Source organism: Thunnus maccoyii, chromosome 20, assembly GCF_910596095.1.
Source record: "Thunnus maccoyii chromosome 20, fThuMac1.1, whole genome shotgun sequence".
NCBI lineage: Eukaryota > Metazoa > Chordata > Actinopteri > Scombriformes > Scombridae > Thunnus > Thunnus maccoyii.
Genome location: NC_056552.1, coordinates 25,468,725 through 25,493,042, shown reverse-complemented (window position 1 = coordinate 25,493,042; position 24,318 = coordinate 25,468,725). Strand labels below are relative to the sequence as shown.

At 39.2% G+C, this 24,318-nt stretch overlaps 1 protein-coding gene across 1 annotated transcript in view; it reads left to right on the top strand.

The window, feature by feature from the left end:
* The window catches only part of myo15b (myosin XVB), a 41,425-nt gene extending 20,688 nt beyond the window's left edge, over positions 1 to 20,737 (top strand). The window contains exons 22-58 of the mRNA XM_042397715.1: positions 1,422 to 1,591; positions 1,728 to 1,800; positions 1,912 to 2,094; positions 2,200 to 2,309; positions 4,106 to 4,173; positions 4,447 to 4,531; positions 5,432 to 5,464; positions 5,608 to 5,667; positions 5,781 to 5,884; positions 6,546 to 6,842; positions 7,568 to 7,646; positions 8,077 to 8,202; positions 8,499 to 8,667; positions 9,697 to 9,787; positions 9,933 to 10,209; positions 10,382 to 10,488; positions 10,779 to 10,838; positions 10,995 to 11,070; positions 11,287 to 11,405; positions 11,745 to 11,860; positions 12,429 to 12,570; positions 12,717 to 12,828; positions 13,332 to 13,593; positions 13,699 to 13,762; positions 13,872 to 13,944; positions 14,041 to 14,117; positions 14,200 to 14,276; positions 15,315 to 15,445; positions 15,572 to 15,666; positions 15,774 to 15,851; positions 15,946 to 16,042; positions 16,974 to 17,122; positions 17,233 to 17,363; positions 18,304 to 18,437; positions 18,525 to 18,658; positions 19,358 to 19,498; positions 20,223 to 20,737. Of these exons, the coding sequence (XP_042253649.1) occupies positions 1,422 to 1,591; positions 1,728 to 1,800; positions 1,912 to 2,094; positions 2,200 to 2,309; positions 4,106 to 4,173; positions 4,447 to 4,531; positions 5,432 to 5,464; positions 5,608 to 5,667; positions 5,781 to 5,884; positions 6,546 to 6,842; positions 7,568 to 7,646; positions 8,077 to 8,202; positions 8,499 to 8,667; positions 9,697 to 9,787; positions 9,933 to 10,209; positions 10,382 to 10,488; positions 10,779 to 10,838; positions 10,995 to 11,070; positions 11,287 to 11,405; positions 11,745 to 11,860; positions 12,429 to 12,570; positions 12,717 to 12,828; positions 13,332 to 13,593; positions 13,699 to 13,762; positions 13,872 to 13,944; positions 14,041 to 14,117; positions 14,200 to 14,276; positions 15,315 to 15,445; positions 15,572 to 15,666; positions 15,774 to 15,851; positions 15,946 to 16,042; positions 16,974 to 17,122; positions 17,233 to 17,363; positions 18,304 to 18,437; positions 18,525 to 18,658; positions 19,358 to 19,498; positions 20,223 to 20,306 (4,384 nt within the window). The 3' untranslated portion in view covers positions 20,307 to 20,737. The remainder of the gene's footprint in view (positions 1 to 1,421; positions 1,592 to 1,727; positions 1,801 to 1,911; positions 2,095 to 2,199; positions 2,310 to 4,105; positions 4,174 to 4,446; positions 4,532 to 5,431; positions 5,465 to 5,607; positions 5,668 to 5,780; positions 5,885 to 6,545; positions 6,843 to 7,567; positions 7,647 to 8,076; positions 8,203 to 8,498; positions 8,668 to 9,696; positions 9,788 to 9,932; positions 10,210 to 10,381; positions 10,489 to 10,778; positions 10,839 to 10,994; positions 11,071 to 11,286; positions 11,406 to 11,744; positions 11,861 to 12,428; positions 12,571 to 12,716; positions 12,829 to 13,331; positions 13,594 to 13,698; positions 13,763 to 13,871; positions 13,945 to 14,040; positions 14,118 to 14,199; positions 14,277 to 15,314; positions 15,446 to 15,571; positions 15,667 to 15,773; positions 15,852 to 15,945; positions 16,043 to 16,973; positions 17,123 to 17,232; positions 17,364 to 18,303; positions 18,438 to 18,524; positions 18,659 to 19,357; positions 19,499 to 20,222) is intronic.
* Positions 20,738 to 24,318: the final 3,581 nt, after the last annotated feature.

Sequence of the window (24,318 nt, the reverse complement as noted above, 5' to 3'; positions counted from 1 at the left end):
TATGAAGTCACACTGTCTGTAACTGTAACAGTATAAATATGTAAGTTATGTTAGATTTCTATGTTATAATTTATATATTTTTCATATCTTTATTTCTAAGAATTCAAATCCACTGTGTGTAGAATTTTTAATATCATCTTTCAAATTAGTTTGATGGTGTGTTTGGTTTTAGGCAATTAGACAATCTGGTGAAAGTTGATGCAGTCTTTGTGTTGCTTTCAGCCCATTCACCTGTCATATCCAGAATGCATCGCTTTCTGCTACAGTGTCTTTTTTGATATTACCACTCGGGGCACCAAAGTCATAAATCTTTTAATTCAGCACATAGTGGCTTTAATACATTTTTGTTTACAGTGATGGCTGATCATGAAAGTCATGATGCAATTTTATTTATTTTCATGCACATTTCCACAGAGATGTAAAGTACAAAAAACTGTTCCATACTAGCGATGCTACCAACTTAATTTAAACACATTCATGCACAAAAGACAAATCTCTATGAGTTGGAAGACATTAAAGCTCTACTTATTTTATATTTTATATTTTATAATTGTAAATTTAGAAGAAAAAATAACAATCTTCTACTTAAAAATGAAAAATTGAATTCATAATAATTAAAACACACCCTTGCTCAGTTCATCTCACTCAAGGGTTTTGCTGCTACAGCCTTACTTGCTCTAGTATGACCAGTAACATATGGTGGCTAGTGTTAGTTAATAGCAAACTTTACATAGATATTGATGTGTGACTCACATTACTGAGTGGGTTGCTGTTACACTACATTTTAGCATCTACAGTTACAGGATTGTCACTTGTTGCCAGAGGCCATTGTTGGCTATTGTCATCAATAGTTTTTTAAAGAACATGGAATGACAAACCCACAGATAACCGACCCTGCGATTTTAGCATCTTTCAGCTAATTTCTTTCATGGTTTTGCTTCCAGCAAAAAGCTCTGATAAACCCACTGTATACTACTTGCCCAGAACCAAACAGCAGACAGACAAAGTTAGCTAACTAACTCCTGAATAGAGTGGAGGATTTAGCACCTAAAGAGCCAGATATTTTCCTCAGACAGTGGAGACCAAAACAGTGCTTGATGGAGAATGCAAATGCTTGTTAATATGTGAGCCATCAACTTTACAAGTCAATAATTTGTCAATCATGTGATGTTTAGCTTATTGTGGAGTTGAAGTGGCTAAAAAACAGATTAATGCAGCTTTAAATTGAATTCTTCCCATGGTTTGCCTCGCTTTTACACTGGATTTGTGTGGAAATTGTTAAAAGATGGTAGTGAAGTTGTGGACATGTATACTGCCACAAGCCTACAATGTGATTAACCATTACTGTATGTTATGTTTCCCTGTCTGAAAAACACTTTACTTGTCTGTACATGACTCAGTCTTCAGTATTTCCTGTCCAGGTATGTTTCTGACTATGGTCCAGGGGAGTACCGTTCACTGTGCCAACACAAACTGCTCACATCTCTGCAGCTGCCAGCCCCCACTGCCCGCATCTATCCCCCCACTCAGCTAGAGTGGACCACCAACCAGAGGAAGGGCACCATGCTGTTGGACATACACACTTTCAATGGTGAGACTGGCAGAAAGTCAAACTCTTCAGGAAAATAAACCTGGACCAAATTTACTAATAGAAATTCTAACTCTAAACTGTAAAAAGTTCTAAAAGGTTCATAATATCCTCTGATGTTCCTCCGATTTTTTCTCAGATGAGAAACTGACAACTGAAGTAGAGTCATGGACGACAGGAGAGCAGCTGGCCTCATGGCTTCTGCATTACAGGTGCTCATCTAGTTTGGAACATACAGTGCATTTACCTCCCTTCACTTATGAATGTTTCTGCAAATACATCCTCCCTGATTTTCTGCTCCATGTGTTGTTGGTGTGTCATAGAGGTGTGTTGGAGGGTGTGCAGGGCTGGTCAGTGTCTCTTCTGACTGATGACGGTTGGTCCGACCTGGCTGGCTCAGACTTTGTCATGGATTTGCTGGCCGGAGCTGAAGCTGAAGTGCTGCCACCACCAGGCACCCCCTCCTCTACAAACTCTGACTACCTATTCAGCAGCCCGGGAGACAGGTAACACAGTGAACAAGTCATTTGTTTTCTGAGCCAATCCAAGGTTGTTTTAAAGGATTTGCTAAAACAGTGAGAATCTGTGTGTGTCTCCCTCTGTTCCTCCAGAATGCTGGCTACAGATCTGGATGGCTTCATCCCACCAGCACCTTCCATGCAAGCTCCAGGGCTGCCTCCTTTTGAGGGAAACCCCTTGGGAATGAATTATCCACAGGAAGGTAGGTAATATGCAGTGAAATGTTGAGGCAGTATCAGTATGCTTTAAACAAAATACTTATCAGATTGTCAAACACCTTCAGAAACCCCCCTTCCACCACACCTTTCTGACATCAGAATTAGGGGTGCTGCATCTGACAAACTGTCTCTTTGACAGCTTTTCACTCCACCTTTGAATATGTCCATTCAGTTCTTTTGCCTTTAGTTGTGTTCAGACACCTCATACAAACAAATTATTTTGAAGCATACTGAAACCCAGAGGCTGCTACCCCCTTCCACCTAACATGCACGCAACCTGGGACTAACCCTGTGTGCTGCAAGTTTGATGTGTGAATGGTCCTGTTTATCCCTTGGGAGTGTATTGTTTCCCTGTTCTGCAGGTTGGACTCACTTGTAGCCGCGGGACCAAACTCTGTATCACCCATGCAACAAAATGTCCTCCTGCGAGGCTGGTGGTGGTAGTAGCCATCCAGTTGGTGGAGCTTCTTCTGGCTTTGGTCAGCCTGCTCTTCTCTTGATGTAGGCACTGATGCAGGTTTTATTTAATGGGTATAAAGTGGATGGTAAAATTCTTACATTGTTATACCATTTAAAACAACAAATCAAACAGTTCAACCTTGCAGGATCATCACGTTGAACCACATTTCAAAACCACTGTTGTTTGCTCGTGTCTCGGGTGTGTCACATTAGTGGCTAAAAAGAAGTCAGACGTGTTACATCAGTGCTGACACACACACTAACCTACCAAACTGAAAGAGTTATCATAACAGGACTCCTTCCACCTCATTCATTCTTCAACTGCAGCACATCAAGCTGTCCTCTGGGTCTATCAGTTACTCTGGATTCACTTTCACTCGATTGTGTTCCAAGTGACTGTGCTCACACTGGCTGACCTTCAAGGTCAAGTAACTGAGACTGTTGCTGGTATTCTGAACTCAGGCACAAGTGTAATCAAGTGATTCTGCATGATCCCAACTCAAGGCTGGATTATTAACTGGGCAAAGCCGAAAACTGCTACCAGAGGCCCCAAACCCTTACTGGTCTTTGGTAATGTGTTTGCCAATATGCACCACTACATAAATATCAACTGAAATGACAAGGGTCCTGAGCTATTTTCTGATCTTAATGCCCAGTATTGTAGAAGTAGCCTTGTTCCAAACCTCTAATTGACTAACCACATCTCCGATTTGTTGAGCAAGTCAAACCATTCAACCAATCAGCGATATGTAGACAGAATTAAGAATGAGTATATCATCCTCCTACATAGCTAGCCACCCAGCCACATCCATAAAAAACATTGTCAGAAAAAGCATAAATGAGATTAACACAGGTGTATGTATTAAGAAATAACATTTAAGACAACATAATTATTTGATTATTGTTGAAAAAACTGCCTTAATTCATTTTTTGGCCACTTAGGGGCTGCACAACAAGGCATTGTCAACATTGACATAACCTCATATCAAATTGATATGGAAAACATGCTAATAAACAGTTGCCAGCAGCTAAGGAGCAACATTAGCATTCATTTGAGGTTGTGTCTTTGGGCACCTGACAAGTTTAAGTCTAATTTTCACTAACTCATGAGGAAAATATCCTGCTCATAGCTGCAATGTTCACTAGCCAGGCACTCAGGTAGTGCACAGGTAGCTTACAGTGGGTTTATTAAAGCTTGTTATTGAATACACATATCTGATACAGAGATGAGAGCCAGTAAATGGCTAACATGAACATGTTGTCAGGCTAAATCCAGACTACATCCATTGTGTTGCTATCATCTTTCTTCACCTGTTCATAGGTCGTGGTCGACAGATGGATGCCTATGTTGATGACTTGTTTGATCCTGTACTGGACCAAGGACCCCCGGTGAGTGATGTCATCAGATTTATTTTATTATTCAAACCGTGACCTGTGATTAATGTAAAGGTTATGTTTGCCTGTTCCTGAATAGCGTTAAAGTTTTATATTGTAGGGTGCACAGTGTGCTCACTGGTCTCTGCTGGATTGTGTATCTCTGGTTGTATCTTATTACTGAGTGTGTGAAGTCACTGGCTTGTATTTCCTGTCTGTTCAGTGGCTGCACTCCTGTCTGTCACTCACTATGTAATGTATCACTGATGTGTGTGTGTGTGTGTGTAGGACATGGAAAGAGTGGCCATGCTAAACCGCAGGATGAGAGGTGGAGGAGGGATTGGACCCATGCAGCCTGGCATGTATGGAGCTGGTAGGAAAACTGGATCTCCTGTTGCATCTCCATGAAACATTCCACACCATGAGGATCACTTAGTGTACTGTATAGTTGTATTATAACACACTCTTAAACAGCTGTTCTTCAACCAAACTAAAAAAGTCTTTATTTAGAAAAAACATCACTTTGGTTATATTTCAAAATTTAAAATACATTTTACATCTACGTCTCATTTTGTCCTTAGAGGTGTTAATGTTTTGTAAGCAAGAGCTCGGAAAAAAGTTTATTTGACTCTATGGAATTAGATTCATGTCTCATTTGTGAGGATACAATTGGGAAATTTGAGCACAGAACAAGATTGTTTCCAAGCACATAAATTATATACACAAAGAATACTTAAAGAAAACTAAACTTTGCTCTGTGCTTAATAATTTTATTGTGTGCTGTGTTTCACATCAGCATAAAATAATAAATTATTCTTTATGGGAAAATAATATACATGTAATACGGCAGATCAAGTCAATTAATATAGCACAAAATAACAAGCTTTACAGTGACAAGGGCTTTACAATCTGAACAGCTTAAACCACCATCTCTCCTTAAACCCGCAGTTTGAATTTATCCTAAAAACTAAGAAGAGCATCATAGGAGGGATCCCTCTTCCAGAAATGGACAGACATACAATAGGTGCTACGAATGATTAGGAAAATCGAATTATAATAAAAATCAAAGTTTGCTGGTAGTAGAATTACACTATACCACAGAGGACTCACATATAAGCAAAATGGAGCATATACTGTACATCAAGTTAATAAGTATCATAGTTACACATACAAATTTTATTTTGTAATAGATGACTTAACTTTTTCAGTCTCATCTTAAATCACATGCTTCAGTTATTGAACAGTAATTAGAACTGATGATTCTGTTTTTCAGGTATGCCTATGACAATGCCAAGCTATCCTATGGGTAAGTGAAGAGATTCATTTGTGTCATCAAGAATCAAACAATTTATGTCCTGCTGTCTTAAGTAATTTTAATATGAAGTAAAGTGCAAAAAACTGTCTCTTTCAGTTTTCTAATCTTTATGTCACTGTGTGGTTTATGTCCAGGAATGCCAGTAACTTCAATGCCCAGCTATGGTGCAGCTCCTATGATGCCAGCCATGCCAGGTATTTCCTCAATATCATACATTTTAGTGTATCAGTTTGTTCATCCAGTAAATTCAGAGTTCCCTATTTGCTATTTAAATCTTTAACTCTTGTATGTCATAATCCCAACATAGCCATGATGATGCCTCAGGCTCCCATGCCTGCTCCCGCTGTCGCTGACCCCATGCAGATGGCAGCAACCCAGCAGGCCCTCATAAACCAGCAGGCCGTTCTCATGGTAAGGGCCAGCACACTTAGGATATTATCTTTGTAACATTATGGTCCACTGGTGTGCCACAAGGCTCAGTTTTAGGTCCATTATTGTTTTCAGTATACATGCTTATTCTTTGTAAATATGCAATTCATTATTATTTTTATGCAGATGACACCCAGCTTTATGTGCCAATAACACCTGCTGACACCAGCAGTCTAAGTACACTTATACACTGCCTAAATGAGATTTAGTGTTGGATGTCCAACAATTCCCTACACTTAAATGAGAGCCAATCAGGCTATTTGGCTCATCTGTCTCTGTCCAGTCGATCCACAATCACCTTGGCAGTCTGTCAGTATATGTTAAACTCGTCAGTAGAAAACTGGGAGTACAGTTTGACTCTGACTTTTAATTATGTTCACAATCAACTGCCTGCTGTTAGCTTCTGTTGTTTATTGTGTTGATTTTACTTTATATTTTACATGCCTGTATTTTAGTGGGTTTTTTTTCCCATGTGCATTTTAGTGTTTTTATCCCATTTATTGATTATAGCCTTTGATATTCCATTGCCTTGTGAAGCACTTTGTAACTATTTTTTGATAAATGCTATACAAATTAAGTTATTATTATTAAAGTTATTATTGTGGTTGATTTTTTTTCATTCTGTATTCTTCCCTCTCCTCAGGCCCAGCAGATGACAATGCAGGCGATGACTCTGTCCCAGCAGCAGACGCAGGAGCAGCAGAGGAAACAGGAGGAGAAGCAGAGGAAGGAGGAACAGAAGCAGAGGGAGCAGGAGAGAAAGCAGGAAGAGGAGAGGCAGCGGAGACGCCGGTCTGAGCGGCGCTCCAGGGAACGCTCACGCTCACCCTCCCCATCCCGTCGATCTCCTTCACCCCCACCCCCACCCCCACCTGCACCTGTCCAGCACAAAGCACCTGTACCAAAACCCACCTCCAGCTACAGGCAACCTGTGCCTGAGGTATTTCTGCATGTAGTGTTCTCTATTGCTGCTTTTTAACACATCATTATATTATGACACCAGATTTTTTAAATTCCTTTTTTCATACATTTCTACAAACTGTCTCTATTTATATTCAGCTTAAAACACCCCCACTTGTTTTTTTTTTTTAATTTTATTTCTCCTTATTATATCCTATTTACTTTTTTACGCTTGCTGTGGCCCATTTTTCTGATGGTGATTATTTATATTTTGTCCAGTCTGTGTGTTCAGGTGCCTAAAGAATAAGACTGAACATATTTGATAGTGTCAACAAATGTCATGGAAAGACCAAAACCAACAAGGCTTCAGTCCGTCACTCAGTTCTTTCTGAGTTGCCTACTCTTTCTTAAAAAAGGGGTCCCAAATATGCAGTTTCATTTTCATAAATAAGCCTCATAAGTTCCTGAAACAGCTGGTCACTGTAGGTTTCAGCAAATGTTACTCAAACAGGAGGAAATAGTCCATTTGTTGGAGACTACTTTCAGCTGGACATTATAGACGACATGTATTATTGAGGGACTCACAATTATTCTGCAGTCTATTGAGCCTTGAAACTTTGTTTTAAATGTAAATAAAGTTTTGTAATGCACAATGTGAGCTGTAGTGGGATCAATGAATTGCTGGTTTGGGTCTTTCATCAGATTTGCTAATAAGAATTTAAAAGTAATTTGTGGTGACATGTTGTTTGTTTATTACCTTGACAGCCAGAGAGACAAGTGGACTCACCAGATCCAGATGACCTGCACTCTTTCAGAGAAAAGAGGGCATTCTTCAATAAAATGGGTAAGTGGAGCCGACCACTGATCGTTAGTGATATATGTAGCATCTTTTTTTCTTTTTGACCAAACAATCTTCAAACTCCTAAACTGTCTCTTACATCTGCACAAACCCCACTGCTTCCTCCTTTCCTTTGAAGAGCATTGGAACTTGGTGGAAGTGATTTATGCCATCATCCCATTGCTTAAAAGTATGATAGCAATTTGTGTCTTCTAGGAGATTTCCCACTATATCCAATTTAATGTAACATGCATAGTGCAGAAGAGATTGATAGAGGCTACAAGTGTTTTCAGTTAGTTATTACATGAATGTCTCATTGGCTCATTGATGTTAAAATGCTAGAAGTAGAACTTTAAATCATCATATTTACAATAATTTTCCACTTCTGTCATTGTTTCCTTGTTCGTCACCATGTCTCTCCTCCATTGTCCTTTAGGCACTCATCGACAAAGTGAATCCAAAACCCCCAAACCACGTCCAGCCTCCTCCAACCCACCCAGACAGCAACACTCCCCGCCTTTACGTCAACCATCGCCTCCACCTACAGCACCTAAGCCTGAGGGTGAGAAGATGAGACAAGTAAAGGGGGTTACATAAAATCCACAGAATAATTTGTGGAATCTAGAAATATTAGGAATATTTAACCCCTTTACCCTCAAATAGTTATTTTGTTGACCAAATCATGGGTAGCTGAGCCCATAAGGAAAAAGAGCACATAGCTTTTTCTTTAATCTCCCTGTCATCCTTTTATGAGATTAAATATCTGTTGTTTTTGTTTTGTGAGAAGATACAAACTAATTATATAGAAAATGAATTGAAGAGCTTGGAGTAATGTTTCTGTATTTTCATCTCCCTCAGTGAACCGTCTTCCCTCCCCCCCTGCTAAAGAAGCTGACCCCCCAAAAACAACACCCGCCCCAGTACCTCTCTCCAAGCCTCAGCCCGAACCCACCTCCAACATCCGGGAAATCATCAAACAGTACAACAGCCGACCCCAACCAGAACCCCAAACCTTTGAGCCTGTCAGGTCAGTGTCAATGATCTACTCTTTGCAATCAGTTTCAGCTGATATTATGTGTAGATGGATCTTCTACATCTTGTTTATAAGTGCAGCCAGGATGAGGTGAAATCACATTCACTATTCTTAAAATAAAACATAGGTTAGGATGTAGGGCTGTGGTTAGATTAGGGCTGGTTGGTATTGGTACCAATACTAAAATAATACTTTGTCCAATAACTTAATTTGGAGAATATAAACAAGTTTTAACCCTTTTCATCATTTAATGAAATATTCCAAATGCATCAGTGTTAAAGAACTTTGCTTACTAATCAATATTTTTATATTAACAATGGATCAAATGCCATGTAATTTGAAGACAGTTGCATGTGGTGATGAACCTGCAGAGAATTATCACCCAAGTTGCAGTTCACCTCAGCTCTACAAAGCCTTTCAGCTTTTGTAAGCTAATTTTGTTTGTTTTGGCCTGTAACTCCCTAATCATCCACCTCATTTACAGCAGCTGTTTTCAGCGAACCCACTGAAAACTATATGTACATGCCCACCAAACAGCAGACAGACAAAGTTAGAGACTAACTGGTGAACACAGTGGAGGATTTAGAAGCTAAAGAAGCTAAAGAAGAAAGTTGGTGGAGATCATAACAGTACTCACATTCATCAGGTGGACACAAACATGAGTTCAAAATGCTAACTTTGCTAAAGTTGTGTACCTATTAGCCAAAACAACTTATAAGGTGATAATATGTCAATGTTGTGTTTCCAGCTTGCTGTGCTGCCTCCAAGTGGCAAAAAAGCTTTAAATCTTAGTTTTAAACTTCCAAATTAAACTTCCAAGTAACTTTTTAGAAACATTTTTTAACTTTTAAACCTCCCATTCTTTGTTATAATTTTATTAATTGTTGATGTATTTTCTCTGCAAGCTTTAAGAGGTTCCTGGGGGTTTCCAGCTAAATGAGGAGTAGACTGATCCCACAGTGGCGTCGTTCACTAGAAACAATAACTAATGTTTCTGATTCACTGATTTTGTTCTCTTTGTAGACATCCTCCAAGGCACTTTATAAAGAAGGGTGATCCCAAAGCGGAAGCTCTGGCCAAACTCAGAAACAAAGCTCCAGTGCCACAAGAGAAGGTCAGAATGGTCTGAAAAGTCTGTATCTAAATGTCTGTAGGAAACAAATGTGCTATTGTTAGGTTTATTAATGTGTCTCAGACTGAGTATCTCTACCTGGAATATATTATGATACATCCTCACATTTTCTGCTTCCTGCTTGCAGAAACAGTGGGTGCCTCCTCCACCACCACTCCAGCCTACCATGGAGCAGCCTCCTCCCAGGCCCCCCTCCCCACCGTCTTCTCCTCCCTCCCCCAGAGGTCCACGCGCCATCTCCAGTAACATGAAGCAGAAGCAGCGTTCCCTGGAGAACATGTTCGGCTCCCAGCGCTCCCAGCAACCTCCGTCTTCTCCCCCTGACTCCCCGCCTCCTCCTCTGTACCCAGAACCCATCCTTCAGAACATCCCCGACCCACCGGACATGGCTGCTCCATCTCTCAGTGGGTGTCCATTGCCTCACAGAGCAGTCCCCAAAACTTAAATTGATAACATATGTTATTTAATTATATAAAGTGAGATGTATTGTGAGTCCCTGTATTCCCTGTAGCATTCAACCTAACAGGATCCAGCGTGAGAGTGTTCATTTCAGTCTTTACTGTTTATTAACTGCAGATATGATGCCAGGCGAGGAGGGCATTCACTCCCAGCTCCACCGCTTCTCTGCAGGTGTCTACTTCTCTAACTCCAACACACCGGGAAAACTATTCCTGCGCAAAGAGGTAAGATAAACACACACACACACATAACTGAACTCTACCCCTAGACGTGACCATAATTGTGACCTGAAGACTCACTGAAACTTACAAAGACTAGACAGAGAACACATAATGACTTTTGATCTTACTGGGGAGAAAGAGGCGCATATTGAATGACTTAATTGGTAATTTATACTGCAATCCACATGCAAGAGGGACTGAAATTGAGTAAAAACTGTATGTTTGGATGAGATGGTGAACTGGAAACCTCCCTGTTATAAATCCACTTCTCTGTCATTTGTTTTTATCTCCAGGTGTTTTACCCCCGAGAGACGTTCAACCGGCCCTATATCCTCAATCTGTTATGTGAACAGGTGAGTATATTTAGAGGTGTCATCATGTTTTATAGGCTACTGAGGAATCCCAGTGTATTTATCTGTCTTGTAATTCATTACTAGTTATCTCTCTTGCCTTTCAGAGACAGTAGACATCAAACTCTTGATATTTTCATGGTATAACATGTTTTTTAGATCATGAGGGACACTTACTCTGACAGCTGTTTGAGGATCAGCAGAGAGGAGAGGAGGAAGATGAAGGATCTGCTAGGTAAGAGTGTCGACAGGTGTGGATGTATATGAAGAAGCTTACAAAATAAACCCTGACAGTTGTTATTATGTTGATAAAAATCTTTTCATTACAAGCAAGAGTTAGGAAGGAATTCTTCATATCCTACACTGATATATATATAAACTATTCTTTCTAAATTTGTTTCTGTATTACTTTTCATTATTTTGTCCTTCTTTCACCGTTTTCCCTCTGCAGCAAATTTCAATGTGGGAACGACTATAAGCACCATCCAGGATGACAACATGAAGAAGAGGATCGTCATCGCTGCTCGGGACAACTGGGAAAACTACTTCACTCGCCTGTTCCCTGTAAAGGTCAGCACGACAAAAAGAAGAATGTTTTGTTAATTTTGGGGATTGTTTTTGCCAATATTCAAATGTAACTGATTCCATGAGTGCCTACATAAGAAAGTCAAACTTTTTTTAATGTAACAGCATATACAGTATTTACATGAGTATCCAAGCCAGTGTTAATAACTCATTTCTCACAATACTTTCATTAGTTGAAGTTAGTGAAGGCTAGAAACTCACCACTTGTGATTATTAACAAGTCAGGTAAATGTGAAAGATTTGAAACATTGATGGTCTTACATCAGAGCCACAGTAGGAGCCATGTCAGGCATTTCAGGGATCTCTCCTATGTATCTGCTGCAGTTGGACAGTGGGGATGCTCAGTTTTTGGGTGTTTCTCATCGTGGCATTCGTCTCTTGAAAGTGGTCAAAGCATCAGGCATCAACCCCAAACACCTCCATCTGCTCAGAAGCTACAGGTAAACATGCAGCCCACACATACACACACACACATAACACTCCTCCTGTGGGCAGCCATAAGTGGAGGCTGCCGTATAAACAGATAATGAATGGTAATATAGTAAAACACAGCTGTAATAATATAAAATAGGTTTTCATAGGAGAAGTTATGATTGTTGACAAATACTGTACATGAATAAACACTTAAAATGTCCTTATATCTGCTTATAACTGTACTATAGTGTGTTATAAACCATTTATTAAATGTGTATATACTGCTAAATAGAGAGACTTAAAGTAAAGTGTTTCTCATTTTTGACCTTCATGTTGGCAAAATACGTATACGTAAAATACAATACAATACCTTGCTTTGAGTGATTTATAATTTATAAACTTTAAAAAAAATAATTTTTCTATTATAAGCTATCAAATTATACAAAATGCTTAATTGGTGATGGTGCAGACACAGGCATTATCTACTATTCTTTTGTAAATTCTACTTCTTACTGAATGTTGGATGCAGCTACTTTCATGCTAATTCACAGTAGCTGGTGAACAGAATATTAACTCAGGCCTGTGTGAATATAGTTATGCAGAGCTGATGTCAGTTGACCTCAATGGTAAAGACAGAGTGGAACTGGAGTTGAAGAATGAAAACTTACTGCTGCAGTCCTCCAGAGCTCCTCAGATCACTGCCATGATCCAACTCTTCCTCCAGGAGCTCATCAAGGTACCACTTCCCTCTTCATCATCATCTTTTGGCCGTTGGGGTCCCATCTCATTCAGTTGATATCCCCCAGCTCTGGTGGATGTGTTAGTTTCATCCCTCCAGCAACTGACAGAAACTCTTAAATGATCTGCCTCTCTGCTCTCCAGGACTCGGGCCATGTGGTCGCACTGAAGAGTTTTGTGACAGATGATAAGAGTCTGCTCACCTTCAGCAGGGGTGATGTCATCAAACTCCTGCCAATGGAAGGACTCCAGACAGGTGAGCAGCCCGGGGCAACAGACAAAACAAATTGTGTTAGGTGTTTCTGAGGGAAGGCTGACAAGTGTATATTATTATATTATATCTTATACATTATAATCAAATACAACAGTGTCCATCCAAAGCCATATTTGTGCCACGTTTCAAACATGAGTTAAGACTGACAGCTATTTAGTTGTTGGTAGTTAGTTGGCATAATTAGTTGGTATATATGTATATGAATACATATAAAATAAGGAAATACTTAAAATGTGTACTGTATTTCACTTTATTTCTTTGTTTGATTTGTTTTAATTTAGGCATTTTACATCTTCCATACATATAAAATGAATAGGTGTGAATTAATCTAAATGTAATTTACAGTATGGTTTCTATAGTTAATATTACGCTGTTACTATAACTATAGTACATCATAATTATTACGCTTGTATGTGTCTTATTAGATTTATAATGTATATCAACAACTGCTTCCTGTCAAATAACTCCTCTGTGTGTTCCACCAGGCTGGCGTTTTGGCACCCTGGGAGGGCGCTCTGGTCTTTTCCCAGAGGACCTCACCCAGCCATCTGCAGCCCCAGACTACCACAGTCTCCACCTTGATCGAAGAGATGATAGGAGGAAAAGCATGAGGGCCAGTAGACCTAGTAGTCCACCGAAGGGCCCGTCTCCAGGTCCCATCAGCATACGCAGCACCGACTCAGAGCCGCCCAGCAAAGAGTTAGAGATCAACTCGGCCATGGCTGAGTTTGCCATGAAATACTTCAGGTATGATAGAAGAATGATAATTATTGTTGTTGATAATGTGAGGTGGTTTGGGTTCATGGACTATGTCGTGGCTAATTTTGGGCTACCATTATCTGTTTATCAAAGAGTTGGGACAACAGGTCTGCCAGCTAACGGAAGGAACTTTGCAGAGGTGGTTCGACACAATGAGGTAGCACAATACAAGTCACAGTACATGTCCCATGTTTAGTCACTGCTCATACTGTATGTACTATACACTGTACACTGACACATCTGTATCATGCTGTATTTATTTTCAGGGGGCCATACAGGAGTCCCTCATTCTCTACAATGACCCTGAAATCAATGATTTATCAGTCAAGTGCTTTATGGGTGAGTGCTTCAACACTGAACATGCTAGCACACCACTGTTTCACTTTGACTCTGCACTATTTCTTAATCATTTCTCATGCTCACCTCTCCCTCCAGACGTGATGCAGTTCATGGGTGACGTGCCGATGAAAAAGAATAATACCCAAGCAGACTGCCTGGGCGAAATCCTACTGGTCAGTGCTCATTCAAACCATGTATCTGTGATGAATGGACTTCAAATAGAAATGAAACTATGAGTTTCTCTCTTCCTTTCAGCTCGGGAAGGAAAAAGAGCTGCTGAGAGATGAAATCTACTGCCAGGTCATCAAGCAAACCACCAATAACCCAACCAAGTGAGTGTGTGTGTCGAGTACGACAACTGATTAATGCAGCTTTAAAAATAAATCAAAGGGTTTGGAATGAGGAATAAATACAGTAAGATCTACAATGTGCCTCCGTGCTCTTGCTAATAGAATATAAAAGTACATCATGTTTAATGTTGCATCGTGGCTTGACAACTATGTGACAATTATATGATAAATAGTAATAGTATGAAAAGTAGTAAATTATTATTATAAATACACAAATAAAAATTGTGCTTCTCCCCAGTAGCCATAATAACATGTAATCAGTGCTGGAAAATAACATTTGAGGTTTTTGTGTTAATTTTACTTGAGTATTTCCATGTGATACTACTTTATACTTCCACTCTACTATATTTCAGAGGGAAATATTGTACTTTCTATTTATTTGACAGCTTTAGTTACCTTTCAGATGAAGATTTGACACAATGGATAATATAACAAGCTTTTAAAATACAACACATTGTTAAAGATGAAACCAGTGGTTTCCAACCTTTTTAATTTTGTCGTCTTACAAAAAGCAGTGTGTAGTCGGGGTCACATTTCACATGTCTATGAGTTGTTTACAGCTCCTGATTTTTCCCTCTAAACCTCTCACATGCTTACATTTCAATAAATGTTCAAATGATCCAATATTTCAGCAAAAATCAAAGATTAGAGAAAAAGTCCAAAAACTGAAAACAGATTTGTGTATCAGAACTTTGTTTTTTCTTCTTTCCTCTCCCATTAATCATCTCACCACCCCTCAGATTTATCTGCTGACCCTTTCTGGAGCTTTGTACAAAAGTTTTTCCCCCATTGTAAATTTTCATTGAAAGTAATCCACAACACACAAACATATGAGTCTTTGGTATACTCACTATAGTGCTTTTACTGCTACACTCTTATAGTTATATTAAAGTTATAAATATTCTACCTTTGTTGGAGAGAAATCACACTATTTCTTATTCTCGAGTTGAATCCCAGAGATGACCTTTCTCATGATTATTCACAAACGGTTTGATCGATTGCTGTGTGTTGCCTCCACAGATCCAGCTCTACTCTCGGCTGGCGGCTGTTGAACCTGGTGACCGGGTTCTTCCCCTGCTCTAGTACTCTGCAGCCCTACGTCTCACATCACCTGCACGACATCTCTCAGGACTACGAACACCCGTACCAAGGTAGAAGAAACACAAGACAATGCGCACACTCTGACATCACTTCACACGCACACTCCTAAATACACTAAATGTTTAGATAAATACCTCTTGCAGTGCAAACACTCTTTATAACATCTTTGTCTACAGAGCTGGCAAGTGTGTGTCAGGATAACCTTAAGCGGTCTCTCAGTTTTGGTGGTCGCCGTAACATCCCCTCACAAACTGAGATGGAAGCCATTCTGGCAAGTTGACCTACTCATTAACGCATATGAAAGCACACCTTTCATGGTTCCATCCTTGTCAGTATCTACAGCAGAACTGACTGTGAGTGTGTCTTGGTTTTCTGCAGGCTGGGAAAACCTCTCGACGCGTTCCGATCAAGCTTCCAGGAGAGGTGGATTTCTCCATGAAGATACGAAGCTTCAGTGTAAGATTTATTTATACCTGCTTATCTATGCACAATAGTCTTTTTATTTTGTTTATTATGAAAATCTATGTTTGTATTTTTTATCTTCGTCTAGATTGTAGCAGATATGGTAACAGAATTCTGTAAAGAAATCGGCATCTCAGATCCCATAGAAATCAAAGAGTTCTCCATCCTCGCCAACAGAGAACAAGGTAAAATGGACTCAAAATCTGCTGTAACTGATGTAGAAAGTGTAGTTAGATTCATCTGTAATTATGTAACCTGACGCGCCAGATGGTTTGTTACACAGAACCATCTGAGAAGTCATCCTTGGAAACTGTTTGGAAAAGGGCAGGTGATTGGATGAACCATCTGTCTGTTACTGTCTTACCTTACGAGGCAGCTGGATTCATGAGATCACAAGATCACGCGAGAATCCTCATAGGACGCTGATTGGTCCAAACCACCGGTGGTTCGGACCAATCAGCGTCCTATGAGGATGTTATATGATATTCTTGGATTATTATTACTGATGCATTAACATATAAGCAGCATTGTAACGTTGCTGGTCAAGATGGAGCCGTAACTACAGCTATTAAATGAAGGCAGTGCAATAAAAGGTACAATAGTTCCCTGTGAAATGTAGTGCAGCAGAAAAATCATAAGAAAAAAATGGAAAACGTAAACTACAAGTACCTAAAAGTTGTACTTGGTTAAATACTTGAGTAAAAGTACTTAGTCACTTTCCATCTGTGCACTAAAGACAAGGCCATAATGCTTGTGAATGAGTGTGCTCCAACTGTGCAGGAAATGACATCTTAAAATATAGTATGTGAACATGTAGATTATAAATCAATATTTTATTTTTTCTTCCCTGGTAGGGGGATATTGGGTGGATATATTAGTTTAAACAGCATCCAGTGTAACTTGCCTTGTCAAATAGACTTTAGAGTGAGTGAAGAGTGGATACACTGAGCCATTTTGGATGATGGGAACTGAAAAGCTTCATCTTGCTTTTGAACCTGAAATGAAATGAACTGCAGTGATGGTTTTGCTGTGATTAGAGCATGTTACAACTGTCAGTGAAGAGAGTCAGATAAAAAAGATCCTCTCCTCCTCCTAACTCCTCTTCTCCTCTGTCAGATGGGACGGTGCGTCCTCTCCATGCTGAGGAGTACCTGTTCGACTTCCTGCTGGATGACGGCTCCATCTTCCTGTCACTGAGAAGACTGATGTGGAGAAGCCCTCTGTCCTTCAACAACGACCTCTATGTGGACTTCCACTACCAACAGGTAACATGATGAGTTCCCCGCAGTCTGCAGCAGGAGAACATTCATATCTGCTGGTCCTGATTCCATCTAACTCTTATTGTCTGTTTCTTTGTGTGTGTGTGTGTGTGTAGCTCCTGGGTGACTACCTGAATGGGCAGCTGATGCTTGCCCCTGCTGCAGGTAGTTCCTCATCAGTCCAGCAGGTAGCAGAGCTGTCAGCCCTGCAGCATCTGGCTCGTGGAATGATGAACCAGCCTTCGCTGTGAGTCACACAGACTGATATTCTCAATAATACAACACTCATCACTTAAGGAATATCATCAAACTGGACTTTACATTGTACATTGCATTCAACTTCCACTGTTATTATATAGTTATTATAAATTCAGTCAATTTATTAGCACTACTCAGCCTGTGAAAACAGTTGTGCAATGTCTTTAGTGGCTCTAGAGAAGGGTTGTCAAGGTGGAGTCAGGATGTGGTTAGCCTAGCGTAGCATAAAGACTGAAAGCAGGGGAAACAGTTCAAACAAGTTCAAAAAGACACTCACAAACACATCTAAAGCTCACCAGTTAACATGTTGTATCTTGTTTATTTAATTTGTACACAAACAGAACTGTAGTCATTACAATTTTTGATCTTAGGTTAGTTGCGTTCTAGAGCTATTTGTTGACAGACACCACATTATTCATTCACTCAGTATTTCTGTGTAGTGTCTGTGGCTACAGTGTGTGAGGGTAGTGTGGGGCGACTGTAACTGCAGTAACTGGGTGGAGACATGAATCATATTTTTCACAGGAAGCTGTATTGAAGAAAGAAACAAATTAATAATGTAATGTTGTTTATAAGAACTAAATATATGTATCAAGGTAAATATAGAGAAATATACTGTAAATGAGAATACACGTCACCACCACGTCAATAGTATTATTGTGAGATATTAAGGGAGGGTATTGTAATTTTTTGTAAGTCAGTAGGAGTATCCAAAGAAAATATTATAGATAAGGCTGCAGAGGGCCTTGCTTTTATATGAGGTCAATAATTCAGCCCCCCTCCCCACCCTAATAATTTCCACACAGTCCCTAACTTCAGCTTCAATGTGTTGAAGACCAGCAAATTCTTGCAAAAACAGAAAACTTTTGGTAAACAGCTCCAAATGTATGCACATGATTGACAGTTTGTTGTGTGTATTTCCCCATAAGATTGGAGATGAAGGACTACCTGCCCTCACAGGAGGGGCTCAGCAGTAAAGTGGAGGAGATCCACTCCTTCTGTCTGGGCCAGCTGGCTGCCATGCAGTCCCTCCACCCTCAAGACGCCAAAATGAGATTCATTGGTAGGTAGGAAGTACCTGCTCCCCTCCCCTCCTCTCCCATTTCCTCTGAATTGTCACTGATGTATTTGTCTGAACCTTGTCCTCCAGAGTTTCTGAGGACCCTGCCTCTGTTCGGCTCCAACGCTTTCTTGGCCCAGAAGGTCAGCCAGCGCGGATGTCCCTCTCCCTGTGTGATCAGCATCAGCCATGAGGGAGTTCTGTTCCTTCACCCTAAAACACAGGTACTGACAGAAGATAGTAGTCAGTAGTAAAACACTGCATTGTTACTCTATGCAAAGTCCTGTTATTCCACATGTTTTAAGAGCATCTCTTGACCTCCACTGATTTGGAGGGACATGTAGTTATGAGATATTGTCACTACAGTCAGAACTGGACAGATGAGAGCACATGTTCTCCAACAACAATCACTATTAAGGGGAATTTACAGCAAAATATGTCAGATAAGACAGATTTCAAGAAGAGGAGGAAAATAGAATGGATTGAATGACCCATTTAAGCTTGACAGTCAACAATGATGTGAGATTTTATGCCATATTCATTATCTAAAGTTAACCTGCTCATATTTAAAATGTTTTCTTGAAGGACAGTTTGAGTCCTTTTTTTACATTTAATGCCTCTAATAGTATAAAATAATCCTCCTCAACCACATAATACCAGATTTGTCTTTCAGTCTGTGTGCAGTCAGACACAAGGTGTAAAAATCTTGAGATTTGTCTTAAACAATCCTGCAGAAAGTCCATCTTGTTAGGTTGGAAAAGCTTCCAACGAGAGCCAGATCTCTCTACTGATATTAATGACATTCATCTCCAGTAGCAGGTGTACAGTACATCTCTGATGGATGACTGACTGCACGATATGTAGCATTTAATAAAAAAAATGAAATTCAGCCATCTAATGATCTCTGTCTCTTTGCACTGCAGGAGCAAGTGTTTCTGATTCCTCTGTCAGACGTGCAGGCCATGCGCACCATCCGCCCCAAGAAACGCAGCAAAGTGCCAGCAATGGACATCAGTTATGGCGATCCAGTCCGTCCCAAAAAAGTCACCATTCATCTCAAACAGGTAATGACTACAGTACTGACTGAGAGGAGAATACTTTTTTATCATTTTTTTTACAACCTGGGTTTCATTTTTATACATTTGTAATTTAAATTCAATGGATTCACAAAGGGAAAGTGGTGATAATGTAGCCGAGTTCTGAGAGAAACCCTCTCGTAATCTCTGGTGTGCGTGTTCTGCCCATAGAGCATGCTCAGTATGCATTCATCTGGCCAGCATGGAAATGTCAACCCTTGTTTTCTGTTTGGGGTGCTGGAGACCTCGGACACACTTTAACAGCTAACAAAACATATATTAAATAATTTTATCAACTTGATATTTAATGATGTTTCCTAATTTTATGAGAATAATTAACTGTAATAACTGTATAAACATGATTTTGAATTAATTGTGACCTGATTGGTTAACTGTGATAGACATGGACATAAGAATGTTGCAAATGTGTCAATAGATAGAGAACAGAGAGTGTTAACCTTTTAGTGCTTCCACAAACAAACAAACACATATTTGAAGAGAAAAGATAGATTTTGCAATTATTATTATTTTTTTTACATATGGTCGGTGGAACCTCAAACACAATATCACTTAAACATCAGCTTGTTTTAGTTTATTACCTACTGAGAATTCTGGTATGCGGTGAAATCTTAAATGTCATCATTTGTAAAATCCTTGAGATTCTGCATTTATGTCTGATTTTAATCTTCTTTTTGATCTTTGTCTCTGTCAGGCCAAGCAGTTGTGCCACACCCTCGCTCTGATAATGGAGGAGTTGATCCGGCCATCAGTCACCAGCTCCGTTTCAAATTGCTAGTAGAGACACACACACACACACACACACACACACACACACACACACACACACACACACAGTACTTATCCTTTAATGACCGACTTCTGTAACTGACTTTTGTGTTGAATTTTTTTGTTATTTATCTTTTTTTTGTGTGTAACTTCTTAAACAGTGTGTCACTGATGAAATAGACTGAAGAAACATGAATATGCACACATGCAGATATTATCTCCAGTGTTCAGTCTAGTGATCAAAGAATATAAATATATAAATGAATGCAGGATGGATTAAGGTAAATCCACTAGTTGTTGCAAGATTAATCAAGAAGTTAAATTTATTCCTTTTATGCATTAAAATTTCTATGACACCACAGCTGAAATGTAAAGTTTGTTAATCATTATCGGTCGCTAATGTAACAATATCTTGTAATATAAGTGAATAATTTATAAACATTAAAGACATATGTTGATTAATTAAATCTCACGTGTTTATTTTTTTCAATATTTTCTTACAAGGAGGCTTCCACAGGCATAAATTATTTCCAGAAAGAAAGGTTTATGTTGTACGAGTGAATCTCTGTCACAACTACACTGTATATGTCTGCTGCACCTCCTCTCAAGTAGACCTAGATCAATATGAAACAATTAAAGAAGAAAACTAAAAGCAGCTGTAGTGATGACATTCATGATAGCAGTAAGTTGTTTTCTTTTTCCTCGAACAATATATATCAGTCACTCTAAAGCAAGGTTGCCACCTCCTTCAACCATAAGCTCACAGAGGGAGTTTTCATATTATTCCAAAAGAGAGCAACCATCTCCTGGCCTGAAGAAATCTATCAACACTGACTGCTTAGAATTGACAGCTAAGTTCTCTGGGTGTATGTCTAGAATACGCTTTGCATAAAGGGGAACATTCTTACCCAAAATCCGGGATTTGTTCTGCGTAATACTTTCCCAAACAACAACAAATATCTGCAATGTCAGGGAAAATTTTACTGGAGTAATATAAGTTTGCATTAGCCATTTGTACTGCAATAATTTAATTATTGTATTGATTGTATTCTGTTGTGCCCTCTAAGCATGTCATGCCAATCTGCTTCATGTATATCTTCCCAAATATCTATTCTCCATGCCTCTAGATTCCTTTTTATGAGAGTCACTAAAGTCCCATAGAATAAGGATACTCTTTTATTTAGATATGTAATTGTTAGGTTTCCAAGATTTGTCAAAGGTGGTTCAGACATTAACTCTTTATATTTTAATAAAAGCTTGAAACCTCCATCATAATCATGTTTCTGTTGAGGTCAGAGATGACACAGGTCTTTAACAGCAGGGGGCAGCACTGCAGCATCAACAGCACAGTCTGCTCTGTTTCTGCACTGTCCCCTTCATAAATCCTAATCATATACCTAAAGAGTATAAATGACAAAATAAAGCTGGCATTGATATTGTTTGTAATTTTTTGTTTCCATGCATCTTCACATTTGTCAGTGTGGTACTAGATCCCTCTTATTATTTGTTTTTTTCGACTGTACCTTGTCTACCAGCAGCAGACTTTCCTCCCTGCTCCAGTTTGGTTTTCTTTTTGTTGAGATTGTGACAAAATTTCTTATAATTGCAGTATATCATCTGTCTCAGTAGCTTAACTTGTTGTTAATGTCATGTGTTATTTGCAGCTGGAAACATCAAAATGTCACACAAATAAAATGAACTTAAAAAAGGCTTTTGTAGAATAAGATCACTGAGTAAATGTAAGTTGAACAGTGAGACACATGTAGGGTTAATCATTTTGTCCTCTCTGAGCATACATACATGTGATTAAACATGTAAATGCTTGAGGGAGAATTTTACAGTTTACTTTTGTAAGTTCGGGTAAGTGGCTGGATAAATGGGTCTTATTCTTCATGCATTCTTCCCTTTTGACAAAGAATATTTAAAGTTGACTTTAAAACTGGCTCTTTAGCAAATTCTGAAGTGTTCTTAGTTTGACAAATACTGTTCAAACTAACCATCATTTTCTGCTCACCTCTAGGAACTTGGTTATTACCATGCAAGAATATTTCACTGCAGTAGTTCAGATTAAAGAAAAAAATAAAAATAAAAAGCTCTAAAAAGTCTGGATTTCCAGCAGTGGAGATCAGTTACTGCTGCTCAAAAACCTTTGTATAGTTTGCATATGTTTTTTCTATAATCCCATTTTAAATCCCAAAATATTTTTTTCTGGAGCCAGATTTTTAATAATAAAAAAACACATTTAGGTCTATAATTTACTCAGTTAATTTGGTGGGGCTGGTGCAATAACAGGTTGCATTTGGGTAATATGAGGTCAAATTCAGCATGGTATAAATTTGTATTCTATTTACACAAATACAAGTACATGTTCCATCTTTCCATCTTTCACTGGCTCCTACAAGCAGGACTTGTATTCAGACCCTCTCTCTTTTCAGTTGGAAGCAGCCTCAGCCAGAGCTGACAGGTATTGATTTAAACACCGTGTGAAATTACACTGTGGCAGCAACCTGACCTGAGTTCACCTACTCAGTACTGACTGAAGAGACGCAGCCTGAAGGTTAGAGGACAGCAATGACTGGTGTGTGTGTATGTGTGTGTGTGTGTGTGTGTGTATGTGGAGTTAAGACCACCACAATCAAAATCAAGTGCAGGTTTATGCCAAGCTGACTTAGAGTCTATGGTCCATGGTCACTGAGGTGCATTTGAGCAAGTCACTGAACCCCTGGTAACAACAGGACTGTGTTCATATTCAACTTGTCTTGTTTAAAATATGAACACAACACACTCAGATGAACAATTCATGGAACATGTGAGTTCTTTCTTGAATAATTTGACATACAAAATCCCAACTTAAAAGCCTTTTCTGGATCTTTCAACTGCATCGTACAGTCTTTGTCAGTAGATATCAGATGTTAGATATTAGGCTATTTGGTCATGTGATAACTACTGAGCTATCCTCATGAAAACTGACCAAACTCCATCTGCTGAGGAAGACTGTTAGATGTGGTGGAAAGCTATGGAAAAAGTTAGTAAGTGGACCTTGAGTTATGACTTTTTTTTGTCAAATTCATGGAAGCGTTCTTTGAGATTTTTCCCATCCTGCCAACTCACAAGTTGCTCTTATTGATGTCTTATAACTGATCCATAAAGAAGAACTAACATGTCTGCAGGGATTTGCGCCCATTTATAATATCACTTATAGAAGTGTTAAAATTGTTTGCTAAAGGTGTTAATTCAACTTTATGTTATTTTGGAGGCTGTAGTATGTGACGCTATCAAATTGTATCCCTGTATACTGACAGATGTTTCTAATCTTTCATCCACCCCATTTATATCAATGAGTGGAAAAGCATCTCTCAATATATAACCCAATACAATTCAACAGCACCATGAACTAAAGCCTCCAAAATAAGCATTAAGTTGAATTAGCACCTCTGTAAAACAGGTTCAGCAAAAACTGATTATTAAAGCCTCTATGGCAGTGTGAAGCTCAAAACTGAAATAATGAAGGTTTAAAACTCAATTTTGACATAAAGGCTCTCCTCAAGACAAGTCCTTTAAGATCAGATAAAAATAAAGCTGATTAATGGTGTGTACTCCCAACTTTTCAATAAATTAGCATAAACCTGTTGATACTTAGTAAATCCGGCACTTCAGGGTCACCTGGAGTTCTTTGGTTGCTAAACCAGCCTTGGTGATAAGGTCTGGCTTGCAGTCAGGATTCCACTTAATCAAAGGTGTTGGATGGGGTTGAGGTCAGGGTTCTATGTAGGCCAGCCAAGTTCTTCCACATTGAATTGGGAAACCATTTCTTTATGAACCTGGCTTTGTGTACAGATGCAATGACATATTGAAACAGGAGAGGAACAAATACAAAGTTGGAAATACACTATTGTCTAAAATATCACTGTATGCTGTAGCATTGAAATAAGACGCCTGACTCAAACCATGGAAATCAAGCCCAGACTAAAAGTACACAAAACAATGTGGACACACGATTTCACCAGTATTATCAAATAATG